Source organism: Festucalex cinctus, chromosome 1 (genome assembly GCF_051991245.1).
Source record: "Festucalex cinctus isolate MCC-2025b chromosome 1, RoL_Fcin_1.0, whole genome shotgun sequence".
Classification (NCBI taxonomy): domain Eukaryota; kingdom Metazoa; phylum Chordata; class Actinopteri; order Syngnathiformes; family Syngnathidae; genus Festucalex; species Festucalex cinctus.
This window is the reverse complement of record NC_135411.1, coordinates 12,420,531-12,443,297: the sequence shown is the minus strand read 5'-3', so window position 1 is coordinate 12,443,297 and position 22,767 is coordinate 12,420,531. Positions and strand designations below refer to the sequence as shown.

The following is a 22,767-nucleotide window of genomic DNA, read 5'->3' as shown; positions in this document are numbered from 1 at the left end:
AAACTAAAAGTAGGTAAATATACGAATAAAAACGGATCTGAAATAAATAAGAAGTAGATGTGTACATAAGTATCCATATATTATTAACATAAAATACATCATACAGTTTAAATGATACCAAGTAAACCAGATAACTTAAAAATGAATAAAATACCACAAGTAATTAAATATTCAATTCAAAAACGCTTTTATTTGTCCTCGAGGGGAAGTTAAAAAAAACAAAACATGAAATCAATGAACATTTAAAAAAACAAATACGAAAAATAATAAATAACAATAAAAAAACAAACAAAAGAAAGTGCTCCGTGCTTCACACTAAAGTGCTACGTGTCAGTCAGTCAGTCTGTCGCAATTTGGCCCGGGAGGGGGGTCACTGTTCAAGAGATTTTAGTGATCTGGGGACAAATGTAGTCCTCCTCCTTCTCCGCCGCTGTGTTCGTCAGAGTGGGGCGTCTCAGCCTGCCGAGATGATGGGAAGCCACTCAAACATTCGATGAAGTGAGTGAAACGGATCGAGCAGGATTCGGTCACAAAAGGAAGATAAGGCTCTGACAGGGTATCCAATGATTTTTGAACAGACTTTAGTGATATTAAGTAGAAGAGTCCGGTCTCACAGGGGTGATGGAATGGAACCAAGAAGTGAATGGGAAAGTTAGAATACGCACTCATATACATGTAACTAACTAACTAACTAACATACGCCTAAAAGCACAAGTAGGTAAATATACGAGTAAAAATTGATCAAAAATCAATAAGTATCCATATATTATTTGTACAAAATACACCGGCCGCCTTAAAACGATGCAAAGATAATAGAGAAAAGTCATAAATGTAATACAAGTTAATCATACCGGTAAGAAAAACATAAAATAGTATCATCGAACATCTATTGTGAGAACTCGGAAACTATTGTAAAAAAAAACAATATAGTACGAATAATATTTTTATCTGAAATATGTCGCTGTTTTTAAAGCGTTAGATGGGTAGACGTCTTAAATATTATTCATTCAAATTAAGTAATTTAGTAGCTGTTATTTCACAATCATGCTTGTAAAAAATTGTTTACCTACGCGTATCATCGGAAAGTAAGCGCGATTTGTAAGGAAAAAAATAAATCGTTCAATCAAAAGTTAAATGTCTCTTAGTCATACAAGATACACGTTTGTTCACTATATATTTAGGTAAATTGCTGCAAAGAGCGGTTTTAAGATTAAAAAAGATCGTCGCGGTAGATTGTTACGCTCTGATTAAATCTCATAGTTTTGTGTTTTAAACCCAGGGGTGATTTAGTATAGCTAATCTTACAGCCTATCATATTCAATAATATCTTATAGGCTAATTTAACAATGGGTATTTAAAAGAAAAAAAAACTCACAAAGACTTGGGATCTCTTAGTTCGAATACGTCGTGCAGCGATAAAACTATTTAGAATGCTAAACGTGCTACATCTTCGCTAGCGATAAGTCTAAAGACGTTTTATTTATCATCGAAGGGTAAGTTAAAAAAAACAAGAAACAAAACAAAACAAAAGGGTTTCACGAAACAAAGCACTATCGGTAACAAAAATAAAAAGTAAGTATCCATATATTATTTACACAAAATACACCTGGCACCTTAAAACGATGCCTACATCCCCCTAAAAAAAAAAGTAAATCGTAAACAAAACAAAAATAAAACTACATCAACCTTCTTCGCGTACGCACCATGTCCCGAACATAACATATTTCATACCCGAATACTTTCTAAAAAACTACAATCCTAAAGCCTTACAAGGGTATCCATTGATAGAAGCCATGGTAATAATTAGAAGATATTTCATTCATACATCATCAAATAAAAAGGTTAACATCAAGATAGAAGACTCTTACAAACACCAGCTTAGAGATTTCAAAAAGTATGACCCCCACAATACAATGCCCTAGTAAATTAGAGAATAATTTCTAAATCAAGTATAAAGTTTGCTGCATTTTAACAGGCTCGAACATTCGTACCTACATTTCTCTCTTTTTAAAAAGAATGTATAAAATTATTTATACGCGACTACTTCAGATCGAAGCATCGTATGACAATCGCTTTCAAAGACTGTTTTACTGCCCCCTCGGAGTAAACACTGACACCCTACACACGCATTTCACACATGTACCAGCCTCCCCCGTCCACCTCCTAAATCAGTTACTGCTTTAGAAAAAAAAAAAAAAAAAGTTTACGAATACAAGTCCTTTTCATAAATCAGTTTAAGTAAAACAAAAAAAACAAACAGTATATTTATTAGTTTTTTTAAATATTACAAAAACGATAAGAGGATAAAACCCATTTCCGCGCAGCGCTTTCGTATATACAAACCTCATAAACTTAAACTACAACAAAAATACATAGAGACATCCGATAAAATCGTATAGACACAAATTATAGCACTAGCGGTAACAAAACTAGAAACAGAAAAATAGCATTTTATACGTGTACGCATCTGCAGAGGGGGGTAAAACAACTCGCGCACTCTGCTCATGAGAGTGCCACAAACACCTTCTCTAAGCCTAATCCTTTTAAAAAAAAAAAAAAAAAAAAAATCAGTACATTTATTAGTTTTATAACACATCAAAAACGTAAGAGGGGGTAAAATTCTTATGTACAACGCAATCTTATATACAACAACTCAAAAACATAAAATACATAGCCAGACGTACCTTCTTCACGTACGCGCCATATTCCTAACATAACATATTTCATACCCAGATACTTTCTAAAAAAACTACTAACCTAAGGGTTACAGGGCTATCCATTGAAAGAATCCGAGCTGATAATTAGAAGATATTTCATTCATACATATTCAGATAAAAAGGCTAACATCAAGATAGAAGACTCTTACAATCGACAGTTTAAAGATTTCAAAAAGTATGATCCCCATAATACATTGCCCCTCCACCTCCTAATTCAGTTACTGCTTTTAAAAAAAGAGTTTGCGATTACAAGTCCTTTTCATAAATCAGTTTAAGAAAAACAAAAAAAACAGTATATTTATTAGTTTATTAAATATTACAAAAACGATAGATGTTAAAACCCGTTTCCACACAGCGCATTCGTATATACAAACCTTATAAACTTAAACAACAACAAAAACTTGGCTTACATCAGTAGACTCAGTAGTTGATGTATCTGATGAGTGAGGTACCCTGTCTAAAAGTTTGTCAGTTGTTGATAATGTCTCTACAAAAACCATTTCAGAGTTGTTGCTGGAAAGGGGTGTGAAAAACCAGCTGGGGGAAATCACACCTCAATCTTCGTTTCAGTATATCCTGCCTGAAATAGAAAATTAAAGGGAAAGTTGAGCACAAGATGCACATATTCACATCACACTAGGGCTGCTCTATTGTGGAAAAAAATACTCATCACAATTATTTTGGTAATAATTGAAATCAAGATTATTCTAAACAATTATATTTTGTTCAAATCAAGGAAATATTTAAACATTTGAAAATAAGCCAATTACAATCATATGAAACTATAATTATGTAAGTTGCTTTTGGATCCAACAAAATGTATAATATATTATTATTATTATTATTATTATTATTATTACGTTAGCAAAAATTTGAAGTTGGGGTGCAGTGTGTGTGCAGTAAGCTAGTTTTGACATGGGTGTGTGGTAAAATAACTCGTGTGGGCATGCCCCAACTCAAAATTTGTATTATTAGTGCTGCAGCTATCGAATATTTTGGTATTTGGATATCCTACTCAAAATTCTAGTGAATAATCGTATATTTGGAAAGAAATACAAATATACCTATAGGCCTATATACTTTCTTGGTCAAAGAACAATTATAAATACAGAAGACAAAAAAACACATTTGCATGTAATAATTAACAACCAATCGGTTTTCATTTTTAGAGAATCGATTTTATTTATTTATTTATTTTTAACTTAAATTGAGCTTGTCAGCAAACTATTTTTCTCTGAAACAGTGAGATTTTAGACAAATCTCTCCCCATAGATTTCAGATAATGTGTTTCAATATGAAGATTTATATGTTACCTGTAGTCTGAAGCATCAAGATCCCCGTGTTTCTTAACACTGTTCACAAACCCCTTAACTTGTCCATTCTCATCACATCTTTGTCAACTATAATCCTTTGACGGATTACTTGTTCACAAAAAGAATTTGTAGCTCTCAGCATTGGGTTGTCTAAAACACACACACACACTCACTTAATATGTGCAGAGTCATGCTTTCTAATTAATGCTGTCTCGAAATGTAAACAGAATACAAGTGACATTGCTGACCAATGCTTTACTTTTGAAATGTGTAATTTTAGCAAAGTGACAATGAAATAGTGCAATGTAACAACTCACATTTGTTCGTCCCTGGTTGCTGTTTCTGTTGCTGTTGACTTTAAGACCCTTGTGTAATCTCTGAAACAAAACTGTACCTCCATTGTGACACAGTCTTTTGTCTTGAATATGCAGAAGAATGGAACAGTCTTTCTTCATCTCAGCGGCCTGCAGCAACCAACCCGCCTTTAGACAAAAAACAATTACATTATAAGTGTTATTGTCACATCACCTCTTTACAGTATATGCACATCACAGATTTAAGTAAAGTAAAGTGTTTGTTGAGGTTGATGAAAGAGAGTTTGGGGAAAAGGGATTGTGTAGCTGTGACTATATTATGACTCTGATGGGCACAGGTAACTCGAGTTTGGTAACAACTGTTGGATTCACTCGATAAATCATTCAGCAGCTCGCCTTTTTTAATAAACTATAGCCTTAAAACTTAACCTAGCAACTAATTATTTTCAGCCCTATACAAAATATCAGTCACATTAATAACAGATATGGGCACGCGTGTGTGTAGCACATACCTGCTGACAATGTTTCTGCTTTGGCGAGATGATCCCTCTTCCGTGTGCCTTCCAATCCCAGACGAGTCTACTTTGAAATTTATTTTTACAAATGATGCAGATGGCTGGAATAACGGGGCCAGCTGAAGCGATGGGCAAATCTGAACGGGAACGAAGTTTTTTCATCACTTTCTTTCTAACTTTTTTTCTCCTTTCGCTCTCCGACGTTGTGGTCGCCATTTTTGATATGCGGTTGCTATGGTGAGGAGAAAGCAGCAGCTACCTGATTGGCTCATGTGACCTAAATCACACCGCTACCGACCTAATGGCACTACGCCCATACGAGAGATCACTGCGCCTCATCGCAAAATAGTGCCGGGGTTTCACCACCGAAAACACAAAATTGGCAGGTTTTCAGAGGCTGAACTCCACGGATTCTTACTTACTACTAATAAATCTATTTTATGAAGTAAAGATTATTTAGTACCCCTGGTAGTGGAGCGAAACTGAACGAAAACGTGTGTGACCTGACGGCCTAATAAGAAGATGATTTTGGTTAAATTGTTGCAAAGATCGGCTTTAAGATTAAAGATTAAGGGTTAAGTAGAGTATAAATCTAATAACGTATCAAGAAACTCATAGTTTCATGCTTTCAATTCTCTTAGTTTTAAAAAGAAGCAGACGTCTGACCAATAATGTCCACAGGCAGGAACTGCCTGAGTTTGTGATTACATATTCTCTCCCGAAATCAGTATTTTTAAAAAAAAAAAACTAGTACAATTATTATCTTTTTTAAACACACAAAAAAAGGTAAACAAATTTTCCCATCCCTCCCAAAACAGCGTACTCTTATACACATCATAAACATAAAATAATAAAAACATACACGTCTAAGCATACCTATAAACATCACGTATATATAAAATGTACAAATTCTAGCATCCATCGTCTTATAATAGATACCATATAAAAATAAAACGTATCAATTTGTAACCAAAACGTAAAATGAGTTAAGTTTGGTTTAATATAGGGATAGTGTTCAGTAACATTAAAAAAAAGATGGCTGCAGGGGGGTTTAGTATGATGCTAGTTTCGATCTGCTGTCGCCAAAAATTTAAAATTAACCCTACTTAATATTTAAAGGCTACTCTAATGCCATACATTGTTCCGTCATCCAAATTGTATAATTTACAAATTGAATACCTTTGAATCAAATTTTTAGGTTTTACATTCATTATCAACATTTTAATACCCTAATTTACTTTTGTAGACTAACTTTAATGCTCCCTCTCTTAATCATACGCTGTAACATCCTTTGCCCATTAGATGACGCCGTTTACCACGGCGTGAGGGAGTCACACCTCCCTAGCCGGCCTTCTTTGACTTTTTTTTTTACAAACACAAGTTTTTAGTCTGAGGAAAAAGAAGGACGCGGTTCTGAAATGGGTTAAATAACCGCCCTTTACGCACGAATAATCTATTTTTTCGTCTATATTTCCCCCCTCTCCATCGGTTAGAAATTGGTAGAAACAGAAACTTTATTTTTTTTTATTTTATTTTTTAAAAAAGAAAAAAACCCTCGTATTCCGAAACATCGGTAAGTCTCTTTTATTTATTTAAAAAACATAAAACAAATGGATAACATTTTTTTAATATTCACTTTAACTCGAATAAGTAAGCCTCGTACTAATTTACATTCACGCACGCACATACCCGATAGAGGGGGGCGGTGGTGGGGGCTTCCTGCCGCCCAACATGGTGATAAGGGGGGTCGGGGGTAGACAATCGGGTGGGGGTGTTTGTTGAAGGGTGGGGGGACCGGATAACGTGTTTGATGTTGTGGGAAACAGAATATCATCAATCATTTTTGACAGGAGCTGGCTTCCGATCTCTGATTGGTTAAGACGATGAGGGGGGTGGTTTCCGATCTCTGATTGGTTAAGACGAAGAGGGTGGGAGGGAGGGGTGGGTGGAATGTCATCAATCATTTTTGACAGGAGCTGGCTTCCGGCCTCTGATTGGTTGAGAAGGTGGCAAGTGGGTAGGGGTTTAATTCAAAATAACGGCTTCTGATTGGCTAAGAAAGCGGAAGGGGGCGGGGCTTACTTCAAAGGGGTTTTATTGGGGGGGGTAATAAAGTTTTATTGGGGGGGGGGGGGTGCAATAAATCATTGTTTTATTGGGGGTCATAAATCACTTTTTGACATTTGCTGAAGTATACATATATATTATGTTGCTACATCCACAAAAGCCTTTGCCATCCAAGCCTTATCTACCTGAAATATTATGCAATGTCCTGCAAACGACAGCAGAAAATAAGTCGACAATGGTGTGCGTGGAAACACTCATTTAATGGAGCTTGATGAAGTTAAATAGAAACATCGGGTTGCCCTCCCTCGCCTTTGTTGTTAGCCTTAATAAGCGGGTTACGGCACCACCGCGAGAGAGGAGGACATTTGTATTTATTTTGTGTTCCTTTGTTAATGGAAATGTTTGAACGTTTTGTGTTTGTGCGCAGAAGCATGCGTCACTCACATGGAATCAAACATGTTTTATTTATTGATTCATTTGAAACGGGTACACACTTTGTTTGGGTTTACAGTTTAGCTTTTACGGTTAGGGTCAATTCTAGGGCAGGGCAAGAGGTTGAGGTCGAGGATGCGTTAAGGTTTAGGGGTTATGGTAAGGATCTCGGTTAGGGATAAGGCCTTTGAGAATGAATTGAAAGGCTAATAGACTCAGATCTGACCTTCAGCAATCATATTAAATTCATCACTAAAACAGCCTTTTACCAGCTGAAAAACATATCCAGACTGAAGGACTGCATGCTTCAAGCAGACCAAGAGAAGCTTATCCATGCTTTTATCTCCAGCAGACTAGATTACTGTAACGGTCTTCTGACTGGACTCTCTCAAAAGAATATGAGACAATTGCAGCTCATTCAGAACGCTGCAGCTCGAGTTCTGACCAAAACAAAGAGATCAGAACATATTACTCCAGTACTTAAGGATTTACACTGGCTCCCAGTCAGCTGTAGAATCGATTTTAAAGTTCTGCTACTCGTCTATAAATCACTAAATGGTTTGGGTCCTGAATATATCCAAGAAATGCTGATTGAGTACAAACCCAGCAGGGCTCTGAGATGTACAGACTTGGGCCAACTAGTGGAACCCAGAGTTCGAAGCAAACATGGTGAAGCTGCATTTAGCTATTATGCTGCACACAGATGGAATAGGCTGCCAACAGAAGTGAAGTCAGCCCCGAGTGAAAATGCTTTTAAATCCAGGTTAAAAACTTTGCTTTTTTCTTATACCTTTGATTAGGGACTTTTAAACAGCTTCAATTAAGTGTTTATTATTATTATTATTATTATTATTATTTTAAACTTCATTATGTTAAATGTTTAAAAGTTTGTTGAATAATGTTGTAAGATTGTTATTATATCTTCTTTTTAGTAAATTTTGTAACCTATTTTCATTTATTTTTCTTCCTCTGAATGTTAACTACTGTTTCTTGATGCTTATGTGTTGTCTTTCCTTGTGTAAAGCACATTGAGTTGCCTTGTGTATGAAATGTGCAATACAAATAAACTTGCCTTGCCTTTCCTTGCCTTATGTCTGCTATTGGGATTGGAATTTTGGTGGAAATAGTTTCAGTTCCCATAGGGTTAGATTTAAAGTAGAGGTTAGGATTAGAGTTAAATTAGAGACAAGAAAACAACCATGCTTAAAATCTTAATTGTTTGTGTGAGATCTTGATGACGAATAAAGAAAAAAATAAATAAATAATTTGGGACAGCAGCCACACGGAGCAACATGAACCAGGGAGCGTTGATTACGACACAATAGACTGGGAAAAGCAAGACAATTATAATGTGTTATGTTCTGGATTTGGATCCCAAAACGCAGACACAAATAAAAGTTTTAACACTTTTTTTCGCATAACATCAAAAGGCGTGGGACTAACATTACTTGACCAGAAACAACGAGAAGGATCGAGGAAGAGAGAAGCAATTGGCCAACTGGACAGAGGAATAATCCGACAAAAACACACATTTCTCAGACAACTTATATAGACAGTGAATCGATCAGATTGGCTGTTGTTAGACATGTGGGTAACAGGACTGACATGGATTGGCTGTCGACCAGATAAAGAGATTAAAGATTCTTTATATCACATAGCTCCTGACATCACATAGCTTAAGACCAATTGAAACTAGATGACGGTTACATCAGTTCAAAACAGACACTTGACCTCACAGTCACGACCCAAACATAACCCTTGCATGACCCAAACTTAACCCTGGCATGACCCGAATGTGTTGTGTCTTTTGCAATCTTAAAAAACACAAGTTTCGGAAGTTCAAAACGTCTCTGTCTAATCTGAAGAAAGAGTTACAGGTAGGGTGGATTTTTTCAGTTGTTATTGTTAGCTTATTGATGGCATAGCCAGCAGTAGCTAGCTTCTACTTGCATTACTTTTATTTATACAAGTACAGTAAATGTACTTATACTTAAAGACGGGTTCAAGGATATTTTTGTGGCAGCGTCTTCCGGGTGGATCATCTTAACGATAGCTTCTCGGTCCTGTCAATCAATCTGCGTAACGACGTCGTGCGTGCTCGTTCTTAACTGCGCGTGCGCACTTCGAGTGTTTGTTGCATGTTCGTATAGTGAGCTTCGGATTCGGCCAATCATCGTTGTAGCTCCACCGAGCTGATCGCGTACTTTGAAAATAGCTGAGAGCCGCAAGAGGACATCCGTATGAAACGAGGCCGGCTGCAGAGACTGATGAAGATGATGACGAAGATGAGCTCGGACGTTAGCGACATTTGAGAGGCGTTTCCCGCAGACGAGCAGGAGAGCTGGTAGGATGGTCTTACGCACGCGCAGTTTTTTTAAACGTAACAAACAGATGTTTGGCTTTCACTTTTCGAAAACATCATTGAATCCAACTTTAAATGCGGAGATAAATGAACTTTTGTCACCTTTGTGAATATGTTTGGTGAACAACTCACACAAGCTAGCTAGCATGTGATTAGATCATTATGTGCCTTTAGACTAGTTATTTTTCTACACCCTGTTATAACTGTGAAAATTTGTTTGATCTTGAGGTTTAACATACATGGGACAGCAGGAGCCATCTTAGCCGATAGCATCAGATTTATATGGCGTAACTGCTGTTTCACAATGTAAATGACAGTAAATACATATTTAATTGGTGGTAACAACACAGGCTGAGTCAAGGTCAAGACTACTCTTGAGTGTTTTATGACTTTCGATGATGCTAGGAGGTACCATGTAATTAATAAGCAATACAACGACCGATGCGGTTTTGCATGACGAGGTCAGCATGCTTTGTTTCCATGGAAATGTTTCCTGCTAGCGCCCAGGGCATGAGGATGCATACACACTGGTGAACTCGAATACCACGGGGCTTAAACGTGCAATCTGCATATTTTCCATCACACTTCATGCATATAAACATAGACGACTGTGTGCAGGCTCCGATATGAGAAATGTGTCTTAAATAGGTGCTAGTAATGTTAATTGGCTAGGTCCAGATGGATAGTTAATTAGTTATCTAGTTTAATTAGTGTCTGTCAGACATGTTAATTGGCTCAGAGACACAGCATTTGTTTTCAGTCCAGTATCAAGTCTCTGTACAGTTTAATACAACTTCTTGTTGCATAAGCAACTTAACAGTCTCCATTCTAATTATATATGAATGACTGCTGGATTTGATAGATTAAAAACTAATGCTTGAGCATGAATGAGTCAGTATTTATGTCCGCGGGCGCCGAACCTCTCGAGAATAAAGTTGTAGGTTTATTAATAATGGGGTGACAATAGCAGTTTAATTTTGTTATTTATTCATGATTTAATATATGTTGTAAGAAAGCTGGTTAGCAATTCAGGGTTTCTAAAAATTCACATTACCCTGACTGGCGAATTAGCTTGTAGAAATTGTGCATTTCATCCATTTCCAATCAACTACAGCATTTATCAACTAAACGTGTTTATTTTGTTAAGAAACATCATTTATTTTACCATAAAATGTAAATATCTGCACTTATGTCACTGCTTCTCCTAGCAAAACTGGAAACCTTAGAATTATCCAGCTCATTTTTAGCGAGTCACATTTGTCCATATCTACAAAACAATTTGCTGCCAATGTAGTAAATGTATTAGTTTGAAGCGAAATAGACCTTATTTTGGCATTGTCATTTTATAGTGATGCTGGTGTAAAAATTGCCGCATTGCTGCTTCGGCTAGCACAATAGCCAATATTAGCATATCTGGCTAATGTGCACAGTATTTTAGTATCTACACAGTTTGTGAAGAAATGGACCTTATGTTGCCATAAAATGGGGGGGAATCGAATTCTGTAAATGTGCTACATCACTTACCGGTAGTTCCTGGACAGGACAATTTGCCAATAATTGTATTAATGTTTGCGAAGAAATATTAAGTTATCATAAAATTATTTTCTTTGTCATTTTAAAGTAACATTGGTGTAAAAACCATTTATGTGAGTGCTAGCTATATTGCTGCTTTTGCTAGCAGAATATTTTTTATTTTTGGCTTAAGATTTACATGTTGGGCTAATTCGCTAATTTGTATTTGAGCATTTCATGCATATCCACAAAATAACTATTAAATGTTCATTTGCTACTTGATGTTCCCATCAGATTTATTTCTTTATTCATTTCATTGTACTTAGTTTGAACTTAGTTTTGTGCCAGATGCACGACATCTCTTACGTCTTGGAGAAGAAAATTCATTTGGCTGTTTATGATCGTGCCTGGAATTAAAACCCAGTAACTCAAAGAAAAAAAAAAGGAAACTCTAACATCATTGAAGGCTGAAAGCTTTACTGGCATTGAACATTAAAATAAATTTGAAAGACAGGGGCTGCCTTAGCCAGTCACTAATTATATTTGATTAAAATGTTCTAATTATCAGCTTGAGGCATGGTCAAAAGAAGGCCATTGTATTACGTTGGTGTTCATTTGAAGGCCCCTTTAACATTCATTTTCATTGATATTTTTGTATGCTTGGTCTTGAATGTGTCATTAACTTGGTTATAATGACTTTGAAATGATGTAACTTGCGATATTACAATACTTGATTTAATTACTGTAGAGCTTATTAACCTCCATGGAGGCAATAAAAGCTGTTTAGAAGCAGTAGAGTGAACACCAGACCTGCCTATAGTCACAATTCATCATTTGCAAACCTGCATTTTTTTGTTTTGTTTGTGGAACCTTATTAACACATTCACTGCCAGCCCAGCAAAAATGCATTGCATCATTTGACGTCTTTTTCCGTCAAAGGCAGTGAATGAGTTAACAACTATTCTCTGAAAAACTCATCGATTCAGAATGGCGATAGCTTTGTCATCGTATCACAAGGTTGCCTTTTATAGCGCCCTGTTTTCACAGATGAAAAGAAATACATAAGAGTGTGCGGGGGCTAGTCGAAAGACTGAGCTCCTGTAAGGGGTGCACAGTATTGATTTGGGAGTGAAGGGGAAAAAAACTCAGCAAACAGGAACACATTAATACACGACATACAGACTAGCACATGAAGTGGGTGAGTATCGGGCGGGGAACATTGCTACATAGCTAGCATTGGCCACAGGCTAACACCACATCCATGTCGGGCTGATGCCGGGAAAAAGCAGGCTGGTAAATGTGACAGCTGATGAGCTGACAAAGACACCTGATTGGTCCTACCTCAAAAAGGTCGGCTGCAAACGAACCCGCGGGAGCGGTATAAGATGTATTCGCCTGAGTTTGCGAACTCACTGTAGAATAGATTTCAAAATTCTGCTACTGGCCAATAAATGACTGGTTTGGTTCCTGAATACGTTAAAGAAATGCTGATTGAATATAAACCAAGCAGGACTCTTGATTTGCAGACTTGGTTAATTAGTGGAGCCCAGAGTTCAAAGTAAACATGGTGAAGCTGCATTAGCTGTTATGCTGCACACAAATGGAAGAAGCTGCCGACAGAAGTAAAGTCAGCCCCGAGTGTAAATGCTTTTAAATCCAGGTTAAAAACTGCTTTCCCCCTATATCTTTCATTAAGGTTTTCTAAAAAAAAATTTTTTAATCATGTTTTTCTCCCCTGTTATTGTTTTCGAAAACTATGGTACTCTTATTTCTTTTGCTTTACTCTGAAATGTTTTTAAAGTTTTCTATTTATGTGTTTTAGCATTGTCCATGTATGTTCTTTTAGTAATTTTAGTAAGCTATTTTTGTTTTCTCTGCATTGCTTTTGAATGTTGTTAACTGTTGTGTATTTATTTTGATGCTTGTGGGTGTTGTGTCCTTGCTTGTGTAAAGCACGTTGTGTAAAGGCTTGTGTATGAAATGTGCTGTAGAAATAAAACTGCCTTACTTCTAATCTTTAATAACGGTTTTTACATTTTTATTAGTTGTTATTATTATTATTATTATTATTATTATTATTATTATTATTATTAGTAGTAGTAGTAGTAGTAGTAGTAGTAGTAGTAGTAGTAGTAGTAGTAGTATGTGCAGTACATTTTAATTTTGATTTCTAATAATGATCTAATCATTATGTCACTAAAAAAAATCCCCCTATATTTAAGCTCACTTCAAACTGTTCAAACTGTGCATGGATGTTGCATTGATATACAATAATTATATTATATTATATTATATTATATTATATTATATTATATTATATTATATTATATTATATTATATTATATCATTGAATATATACTACCAGAGGGCAAAACATTTAAGATATCACAAAAAGAGTGTCTCAACCTCCTCATTAATGGACACTTGGGCCAACTACACGACTATGTTCTAATGTTGGTGGTACTGAAGAGCAAAGTATTTATTACTTGGTGGTGTACATTTGAGAACCACTGCGCTTATAAAATGTACTGCTGTGTCCGCGGCTGTCTTGAATCCTAAACAAGGACAACAAGGACCTCTAGTGTCTTTTTCAAACACTGCAAGGAGAGGTTGTACTCCGGTATGGGACGCAGCCTTCCGGGAGGCAGGCGTTTTGAGCGCTTATAATGACTTAAACTGCACATATTTTCACTTCATTGATCATGTTGGTGATAAAAAAGCACATTTTATAATCAGAGTGTTTCAAGGAATGAGACATAAGCGGAACGTATATACGGTAAAGTGAAGGAAATCGACGAGAGGAATTGGAATGGGACGTGGCCCTTTGGTCACATGCTTGTCAAGCTGGATCAGCTGACTTTGGCTAGCTTCTGCTTTTCACGCTCCTGATCGGCGTCCTAAAGCGATCATATTTCATAAAAAAAATCTTATTTATTTTAGTGGCATCTTGGTTTCCGAAAGAGCCCAAGGTTCGTTTGCTTATCCACTTAGCACACCACCGAATCGATGCTGCTGGAGTGGATGATGGACGGACACGCCATTCTTTACACGGGGGTCACTTTGGCCTTCTGGAGCACGATACTCGTCGTCGGTAAGATGGTTTCCGCCTTGAAATTTGTTAGTTATGAATTGAAGTTTGCATTTCAGGAAATTATCGAACGATATCAACCACTAAAGTCTTTTATTAGGTTTGCTTGACGCTTCGTGTGGCAGCTGTGTTTGGGATCAGGCTAAATACCGGTGGCACTGCGGCGGCTTTCGCGATGGTTAGCAACCGCTAAATTAAAATATTTATTTATTAATCATGGTTTGTAATAAACTGAAGTTAGTTCGTTCGGGGGCATAACTATCAAATTGTATTGGGGTTTTGTCAAAATAAATCGATGTTGGCGTTGATTTGTCACCACCGACGAACTGCAAACCGAAATTAGCTCGTAGCTAATTTGTGCTAACACAACTATTCTTTCTGCCATTTGGCAGAGGACAATGTATGTGGTGATCTTATACTTAAAGTAATCTTAATTTAAAGATAAACATGCTCCTATATTTTGACTAGGGAAGATTTATTTTGGTCCCATAGCGGAAGTGTAGCAGTTGTCATGGCACAGTGAATTATCACACCATAATAGGACATATCTGCACTTAAATGTGACTTTTTGACTGGATTAAATACAATGTTACTACAGTACAACACTGATGACTACATCTGTTTTCCTTTCAGGTATATGCTATACCATATTTGATTTAGGATTCCGTTTTGATGTGGCATGGTGAGTATCTTTTTTTTCTTTTTTCTTGTATATACGTTTTTAAAGTGCTCTGTAAATAAAGTTGAGTTGTGTTGAGTATGTTGGTACCGAGCACCCCCTTGCAGCGAATCTGTAAATCCTAACTTGGGTCTTGTTGAGGATGTTTTGATGACAAACCACAATCTTCCCACTTGCTACACAATTGCTTGTTGCAGCTCTCAGGTTTGCATGTTAATAAATGTCTTCACAGAAGTGAAACTAAGACAGGTTGTGAGAGTAATGGAATACACAACATTCAGCTGAGAACCTTCAGTTCTCAATAGTATGTATGTTTTTGCAGGTTCCTCACAGAAACGTCACCTTTCATGTGGGCCAATCTGGGGATCGGATTGGCCATCTCGCTGTCTGTAGTTGGAGCAGCTTGGTGAGTACTGACTGCATGACGAGTGACACATTCTGGAAGTTTTTTTTATTTTTGTAGTTATTTCCTCTTTTGAAGAAAATCCTCTGAGATTGTGGAAGTGGCATATCTTTGAGTTGTCTTATAAAGGATGACATTTTAGTGTGTTTGAGTGGTGGTGGTGTTTATTATTGCTGTTGTGTGTTTATTTCCCAGGGGAATCTACATCACAGGCTCAAGCATTATTGGGGGTGGAGTCAAGGCTCCTCGAATTAAAACCAAAAATTTAGTCAGGTAGGCTCATTAAGAAACTAGCTACTAACTTTAGTTTTTTTTTTCTTTCTTTCTTTCTTTCTTTTTTTTTTTTTTTTGGGTGGATGAGCACCTTGTTGATATCCCAATATGTTAAAATGTTACAAGCTATGGTTGAAGTGAACTCTGTATATAATTTTAAATAAAAAAATATACATAAATATTTCTTTTTTTTTTCATTTTCAATTTTCAAGTTTGACATTAATTTCTTTAGAATTTCATTTATTTAGAATATTTTCATACAAATTTTTTTCTTTACATTTTAACATTAAATTATTTTAAGTTTTTAAATCATTTTCAATAGAATTTGACTTGTCTAATTTTAACAAATTTTATTACTTTTTTTATTTAATTATTTTAAATCATTTTAAAAAAATGCTTGCATGTAAGATTTTTCAATAAAATATATATTTTTTTATATTGTCAAATACATTTATATTAGTTTTTCAATAAAACAAACATTTTTTTTTTTTTTATTGTTTTTTGTAGCATCATTTTCTGCGAAGCTGTCGCAATCTATGGCATCATCATGGCCATTGTCATCAGTAACATGGCCGAGGTAAACTTCATATTTCACACATCTATATTATGTATCAATGATATGTAATGTCTAGGATATGTAACGTGATCTATCTCAAAGAAAATTCTAAAATGCCTCTCGACATGATTTCTATAATCTTGCAGAATTTCAGCGGAACAACACCAGAGACCATCGGGGCAAGGAACTACCAAGCTGGTAAGAACGTACAACTGACAAAATTGTGGATATGAAATTCAAGTTACTCACAGGAGAGCCTGTTTTCATCAGTCCTTTTGTTTTTAACTCATTCACTCCCAAAGACGTATTTATAAGTTTTTTAGGTTTTTGTTTGCTAGAGTTTTTGTATGAAGGCTTTGATGCAGTTTCTGAAGTGGAAGCTGAAAGCGATGGTAATTATTACAAAAAAAAAAGTGTGCTTCATCTGTTTCATAATAAAACAGATGAAGCACACTTTTTTTTTTTTTTTGTAATAACTACTATCACTTTAAGCGACCACTTCAGGTCAGAAACTGCATCAAAGCCTTCATACAAAAACTCTAGCAAACAAAAACCTAAAAAAGGTATACGTTTTTGGGAGTGAATGAGTTAAAAACAAACAAAAAAATGTGTGGCTGAAAGTCGTATGAAACCAACAAGCTATGTTGTCGTCTTTGTGTGTGTGTGTATGTGCGTGTGTGTGTAGGCTACTCGATGTTCGGCGCTGGCCTGACGGTGGGCTTCTCCAACCTCTTCTGCGGCATCTGCGTGGGCATCGTTGGCAGCGGGGCGGCACTGGCCGACGCCCAGAACGCCAGCCTCTTCGTCAAGATCCTCATCGTGGAGATCTTCGGCAGCGCCATCGGCCTCTTCGGCGTCATTGTGGCCATCCTGCAGGTGAGCGGCACTATTGCGAAATTGTGATGATAAACCTCGGGACAGGATTAACTTATTCACTCCCAGCCATTTTCCCTGAAGCAAACCCCTTTTGCTTCCGGCTGTTTTGTTGGATTTTGACTGATTTTGCAAGGTCCACAGAATATTATATTCTATTGCTATAAAAACATGAAACACACCAAAATAAAGATTAGACTCTGTTTTCATCGGGGGGGGGGGGGGGGGGGGGTGTATTTGTATCTGTTTCCGTTTTGCAGGAATTAGCATTAGAATATAGCTAAGTTTCGTCCATATTCACATTCCTGATAAAAACACTGACAAAAAAAAATCTTGCTGCAACATGGCCCTGGCTGATCTCTTATACTCTGCTGCCACCATTCTCTAAGCCACCTCTTCATGTCAGAAGCTGCAGCAAAGCCTTCTGTATGCTCTTGCATAAAAAAACAAAACAAACATAAAACGTGTAAACACGTTTTTGGGAGGGAACGACAAAGTGTTAAAAAAACGTTTTTACACGTTTTTGGGATTGAATGAGTTAAAAATAGATTTTTGGTTTGCCAGTTTGTTTAAATCTATGGTGGTAACGGTGGGAGTCTTAAAACTGTGAAATTGTACATCTGTAGTTCATGACTTGATATAGACAATTATTCGGAGGATATTTTGTTTCTCCAGTTCAAAATTGAATAGAATACTATCACTATTCAATGTTATTGACACTTGTATGTTTCTCCTCCCCCGAAGACATCAAAAGTAAAGATGGGCGACTAGAAGATGACAAGAGGAAGATGACAACACCGCTGGGGAAAAAAAATCAAGTTGTGTAAATAATACACCGTAAATTATTTAAATGTTCTATTTGCCGCGTATTGTCTTGAATTGTCATTTCAAGGAGAACTGTTTCTTCACACTCTATGAATGATGGTTGAAAATGACACTATAGAGTATTTGAGCATATTTGTGTGGGTGTGTTTTGGATGTGTACATGTATTTTTTTTTGTTTTGTTCCTGTGAAGCATGAACTTTTAGCATTGTGTCCATTGTCATTGCCTGATGATCTGTCAGACCTGCTCACTCAGTAGCTTTCCAAATGAATTTAAGTCACTCGTCACATGACATAAAGCCTTTGACTTTTTTTATTATTATTATTTTTTCATTGTTTTGGTATCTGCAGGGAAAAATAGGAGTATGTAGATTTTGAGATCCTTTTCAATCGACAATGTCTAAATAAGTGACTGATATGAACTATATTACAGGTGAGCATATACAAATATGTCACCTTAAAATGTAAAATTGTATTTTTTTTCCTATGTGAATTTTTTTTAAGCACTGTTATCGTAATTGTAACATTCCGTAACCTGGTCATTGCTTCATTGTGAAAGGTTGTGGTGAAATGCGATATATCAGTTTGACATACCAGGTTAGCTAACCTACATATGTCCTTGTAATTATTACCCTGAAGTTGTGAAAAAATATTAACATGGATTTAATTGTCATAAATGTTACAAATGTGATTTCCCCTCCCACCCACCGACATGATGAAGCCCGAAGGAAAATGTCCATATTTTTGTTGGTTGATACTCTGTGTGTAATTATGTTGATGTGATGGTGGCAAGAAAGTAAATGTCAAATAAAAATGAGAAACAGTTCATTGCGTCCTCATAAATGTCTCCGGATGCGAAATAAAACTATCCAATCACCTCTCTGCCTCTACTACGCTTGACATCAAATTGTGCAGTTATCCTGCATCCTCTAGATGGCGCAATTGTAACGTACTAGTCAGCGAGAGAATGGAAAACTGAAAACGGGGACGCCATGTTGTTACCCTCGACCACAGGGCAGCTGGTGCGCTCATGAGCGTGACTATCGTTTTGCACGCCAAATAACGTTCTTTCACAAACTAGGTGTACAGTTGTGAATGTTGGAACTGTATCACTGTGTTCATACACAACATATGTTCAAATAAGAGCTCGATTACATGTATTTGCTTTATCTCCTGTGTTTGGCTACTGATATAACAAGCAAGATACTTGATAATAAAGCCAATTTTTCATAGTACCAATGAATGCATTATAACAGGTTCCTCTGTAATTTGTCATAATGAATATATGGTCCTAAATTAAAATGTAAACGTGATTTCAGTGTAACTGACAACCAAACGTATTTTATTTTTAATTTGTTTCATCATTTGCTTTCAATTGTGCATGTACAATATTTAAAACTTTTATTTATAACACAATATCCACACTAATTTCCGGGCCCTGTTTTATCAAGAGTTAAAATAAACAATTTTAAGTCACTTCACGTTGTACAGGCTTATAATTAAAATCAATTATATTTTTATTTTCAATTCTTAACTATTGATAAAAGGTCGAAGGCTGCTTTGTGCAGTCCCACCTACATCAAATCGTGTTATTTTACTTTACTTTGCACAACAATAAAGTATTATTTCCGTTCCAGTCCTCTTATTTGACTTTCATGTCCTACAATTTCCTCCTCTGCCTGGTCGTTGTGAGCAATGTCATGTTGAGCAACAAGGCATGGAACATGAAAGCTGAAACACCTTTTCCAAAACACTAGGAAATCCCAGCAGCAGGGTAACAAAATGGCGTCCATATGTCATGTGACCAGCAGTTGACCAATCACAGCGTAGTAGCTCTGAAACCGAGTTGGCCAAACTCTGTTTACGGTTCTGGTACTATTATTGATGGGGACTCAATGGAACACTACGATTCCTAACATTTTGCATAATAAAGAAAAAAAAAATCACAATGAAGAGATATACGAATACACGCTTCCTCATCTTGTATCCTACCATTCATGTATTTAAACTGCTCATTTGCTAATTGAATCACATATGGAAGTCTGTAGGGTGCATTTTATCTTAGAAGAACTCTCTTCACTAGCTCTGATTAACTCCAACGTTAAGATGTTCTGGTTGGCTTTTCATTTCTTTATTTTTTTTGGTGTTTTCAAGTAGAAGCTAGATGGTTTTGTGATAACGCTGACTGCTATTTGGGACTGTTCAAAACTCCTGACCTCCACGCTTGATGAGAAATAGCCCCAAAGCATCATACCTTTTGAAATTATGCCCCAAGGGTTTAAACCTTTGGTTTCATCTGTCAGTAACACATTTTCCCATGTTTTGGGGCGATTTCAAGTGTGCTTTTGTAAAACCAGGCACAGTTTGGGTGTTTTGCTTCCATCTTGTACCCCATAGCCCATACCTGAGCAGGAGACGGCAAATTGTTGTCACATGTAGCAAACAGAAATCTCTGCACCTCCTTCATTTTCTTCTCCTTTAACACATTTTGGATGGATGACAAATTCTTTGACAAATTGTCATATTTTGTTCTCTTGATACTGGCTGTCTTCACTATTTTCTATTGTATATTTCATGCATTTAAAATTCTTTTGTTCAATTCTCCTGAATGATACCTTTGAACAATGATATCCATTTAGTGGAAGGTGCCACCACACAAAGGCTACTTGAACAGCTTAAATGTATTTAAGGTTAATCATTTTTCATATTTCAATCATGTCTGCTGATTGAATTCTACCTAGTGGTTTAACATTTTAATATAAAATTTAATATAAGTTTAAATTTCATCATGTAATTCCGTATGTCAATTAAAATATTAATCAAATGATTATAAAATGATTGTTGATCAGTGCACGTTTGAATCGCTTCTTTTTTTTCTTCTTTTTTTTAAGTATGGACAAACACTTTCGTTTTTGATAGCCACGGTCCAAGACTAAAACATAACGTATTTAAAAAAAATGTACTAAAATAATTTACAAAATTAATAAATTACAGGGTATGACAAAAGGCGATTCTTTTCCCCGCTTTCTCCTCGGGCTTCCGTAGTGAGTGAAAGCGGAGCAGAGGGACCTGCCGGAGAGAGGAAGAGGAGCATCCTTCCACCCTTCCTCCTTCCCTTCGCTTTTTGTTTTTGTTGCCTTGTCCAAAAACCACCACAAAATGACGGCAAAACCATGAGGACATCGCCTCTTTACTCTCCTCCTTTTCGCTTGAACGCCGTCGACGCGGCGGATACGGTTGACGCTAGCTAAACAACACCGTGGTTTTTATTTTATTTTTTTAATTTATATATTTATTTTTATTTTATTTTATTTTATTTTCCCACATTTTTCCGATATCATCGGCGAGTAGATATCCATCTATATTGGGTGAAAAATTGACTCCTCAAAATAACATTTATATATATATATTTTTTTTTTTTAATTTTTGACATTTTCACATACGATGTGCTGCAAGGAAGACATAAAGATGCAAGTATTCGCCTGACAAAACAAGGTAAGCAGCCCTGCGTTCCCTTTGTGCTTTTTATTTAGCTCAATTTTCTACCTTTTCAGGGCTGCCAATTCTTTTGTTGTTTCCAGCACACTGTCTCTTTTCCACCCGCCATGCTAGCCTCCCTCCCCAGCACAGCACAGCTGCCTCCCAGCTCTTCAGAAGTCCACTCCGCAGCTCCCATTATTTTGCATAATGACATATTTGATTTAATAGAGACATGTGTGGAAGGGGAGGGGACTGTATCATGACTTGTCCAGGGGTCTGTTTTGTGGGAGTCCAGCCAGCTTGTTTCCCAACGAGATGATGGTGGTGGTGGGGGGTAACATGGATGTGGATGTGGAGGTCTTCCTCACGATGAAGCTTAACCCAAGCAGGCAGTTCCGCACAGGCTGGGGAGAGAGGATGGTAATCCAATCCGACGCGTCTCTCATTTCTGACACAGTATCCCTTCAGAGAGGGACCGGAGCGATGCTGTAAGTCACTGAACTATTGGATGCGTTTATAATGATATTCAGGAGCACAGTTGAAATACTACACAGTTGACTTCTGAGTTGTCCTTTCTATTGGTGAAAACAAAGCAGTTGCCCCCATAGAAAGAGATACACAGTAAAGCGCTGTTCAAACACTTTCTAGTGGATTATTTCTAGTTGTCGTGTTTATTTCTATTGTGCAAGGTGGGGTGATCAATGTTGGCTGACAAAAGGGACGATCGGTTTGCATGTGACCAAGTATGACCAATACTTTTTGGATTATTTCAGGACCGTTCTGTTTTGTTTTCATTGTGCAAAATAGCAATTATCACAAGTAAATGACGTGATGGTATTAATTGTAATGAGAAGTAAGGCTTTTTGACTGTGGATTATTTTTATTGTTGTTCCGATACCGATACTGGTATCGGCAGAGCTTGCGATACTGCATTAAAACAGTGGTATCGGTATCGGTGACTACTCACAAGTAACATGCCGATACCATTAATTCCAACACTAACATAGGATTTTGGATGCAGCATCTTGTGTCTTGCTGGTGCACGACATTCACTGGTATGTGACATGTTCACTGCATGCCGATCTAAGATATCCTATTGGCCCTTGAATGCTCTGAACCAATGGCAGGACAGCTTTTTCATGTTGAGGAAAAAAAAACAACGTAAGTATCGGTATGGTATCGGTATCGGCCGATACTGCAAACCTGGGTATCGGTATCGGGGGCCAAAAAACGGTATCGGAACAACACTAATTATTTTGACTTGTTTTCTTGTTTCTATTGAGCAAGATGACAGTATTTTATCATGAATAATAACTGGCAATAGGCACAGGCACGACATGGACTTTTTTTTTTTTTAAGT

The 22,767-nt window shown here is 36.7% G+C and overlaps 2 protein-coding genes and 1 long non-coding RNA gene across 6 annotated transcripts in view; 2 read left to right on the top strand and 1 right to left on the bottom strand.

Annotated features, from left to right (window-relative positions):
* Positions 1-2,161: 2,161 nt before the first annotated feature.
* On the bottom strand, positions 2,162-6,211 carry LOC144016279 (uncharacterized). Of its 2 annotated transcripts, XR_013282878.1 has the most exons (4): positions 4,857-6,211; positions 4,348-4,512; positions 4,031-4,180; positions 2,162-3,297 (listed from the first exon to the last, which is right to left on the bottom strand). It is a non-coding gene; the product is annotated as an uncharacterized LOC144016279 (long non-coding RNA). The 2 variants fall into 2 exon arrangements; XR_013282877.1 differs by lacking the exon at positions 4,031-4,180 and having other exon boundaries at positions 4,857-5,618.
* A 7,862-nt stretch (positions 6,212-14,073) lies between these two features.
* atp6v0b (ATPase H+ transporting V0 subunit b) lies at positions 14,074-18,753 on the top strand. The gene is made up of 8 exons (XM_077517149.1): positions 14,074-14,323; positions 14,954-15,002; positions 15,322-15,405; positions 15,598-15,675; positions 16,183-16,252; positions 16,378-16,429; positions 16,917-17,107; positions 17,849-18,753. The coding sequence occupies exons 1-8, from the start codon at positions 14,239-14,241 to the stop codon at positions 17,873-17,875; spliced, it is 636 nt and encodes a 211-aa protein (XP_077373275.1). The 5' UTR covers positions 14,074-14,238; the 3' UTR covers positions 17,876-18,753.
* Positions 18,754-20,982: 2,229 nt separating this feature from the next.
* The window catches only part of b4galt2 (UDP-Gal:betaGlcNAc beta 1,4- galactosyltransferase, polypeptide 2), a 95,942-nt gene continuing 94,157 nt past the window's right edge, over positions 20,983-22,767 (top strand). For 2 of the 3 annotated variants that reach the window (XM_077517172.1, XM_077517162.1), the window contains exon 1: positions 20,983-21,422. The gene's annotated coding sequence lies outside the window, so the exon portion shown is untranslated. Of the gene's footprint in view, positions 21,423-21,777; positions 21,896-22,767 lie in introns of those variants that run through there. The other variant, XM_077517163.1, reaches the window with a different exon arrangement.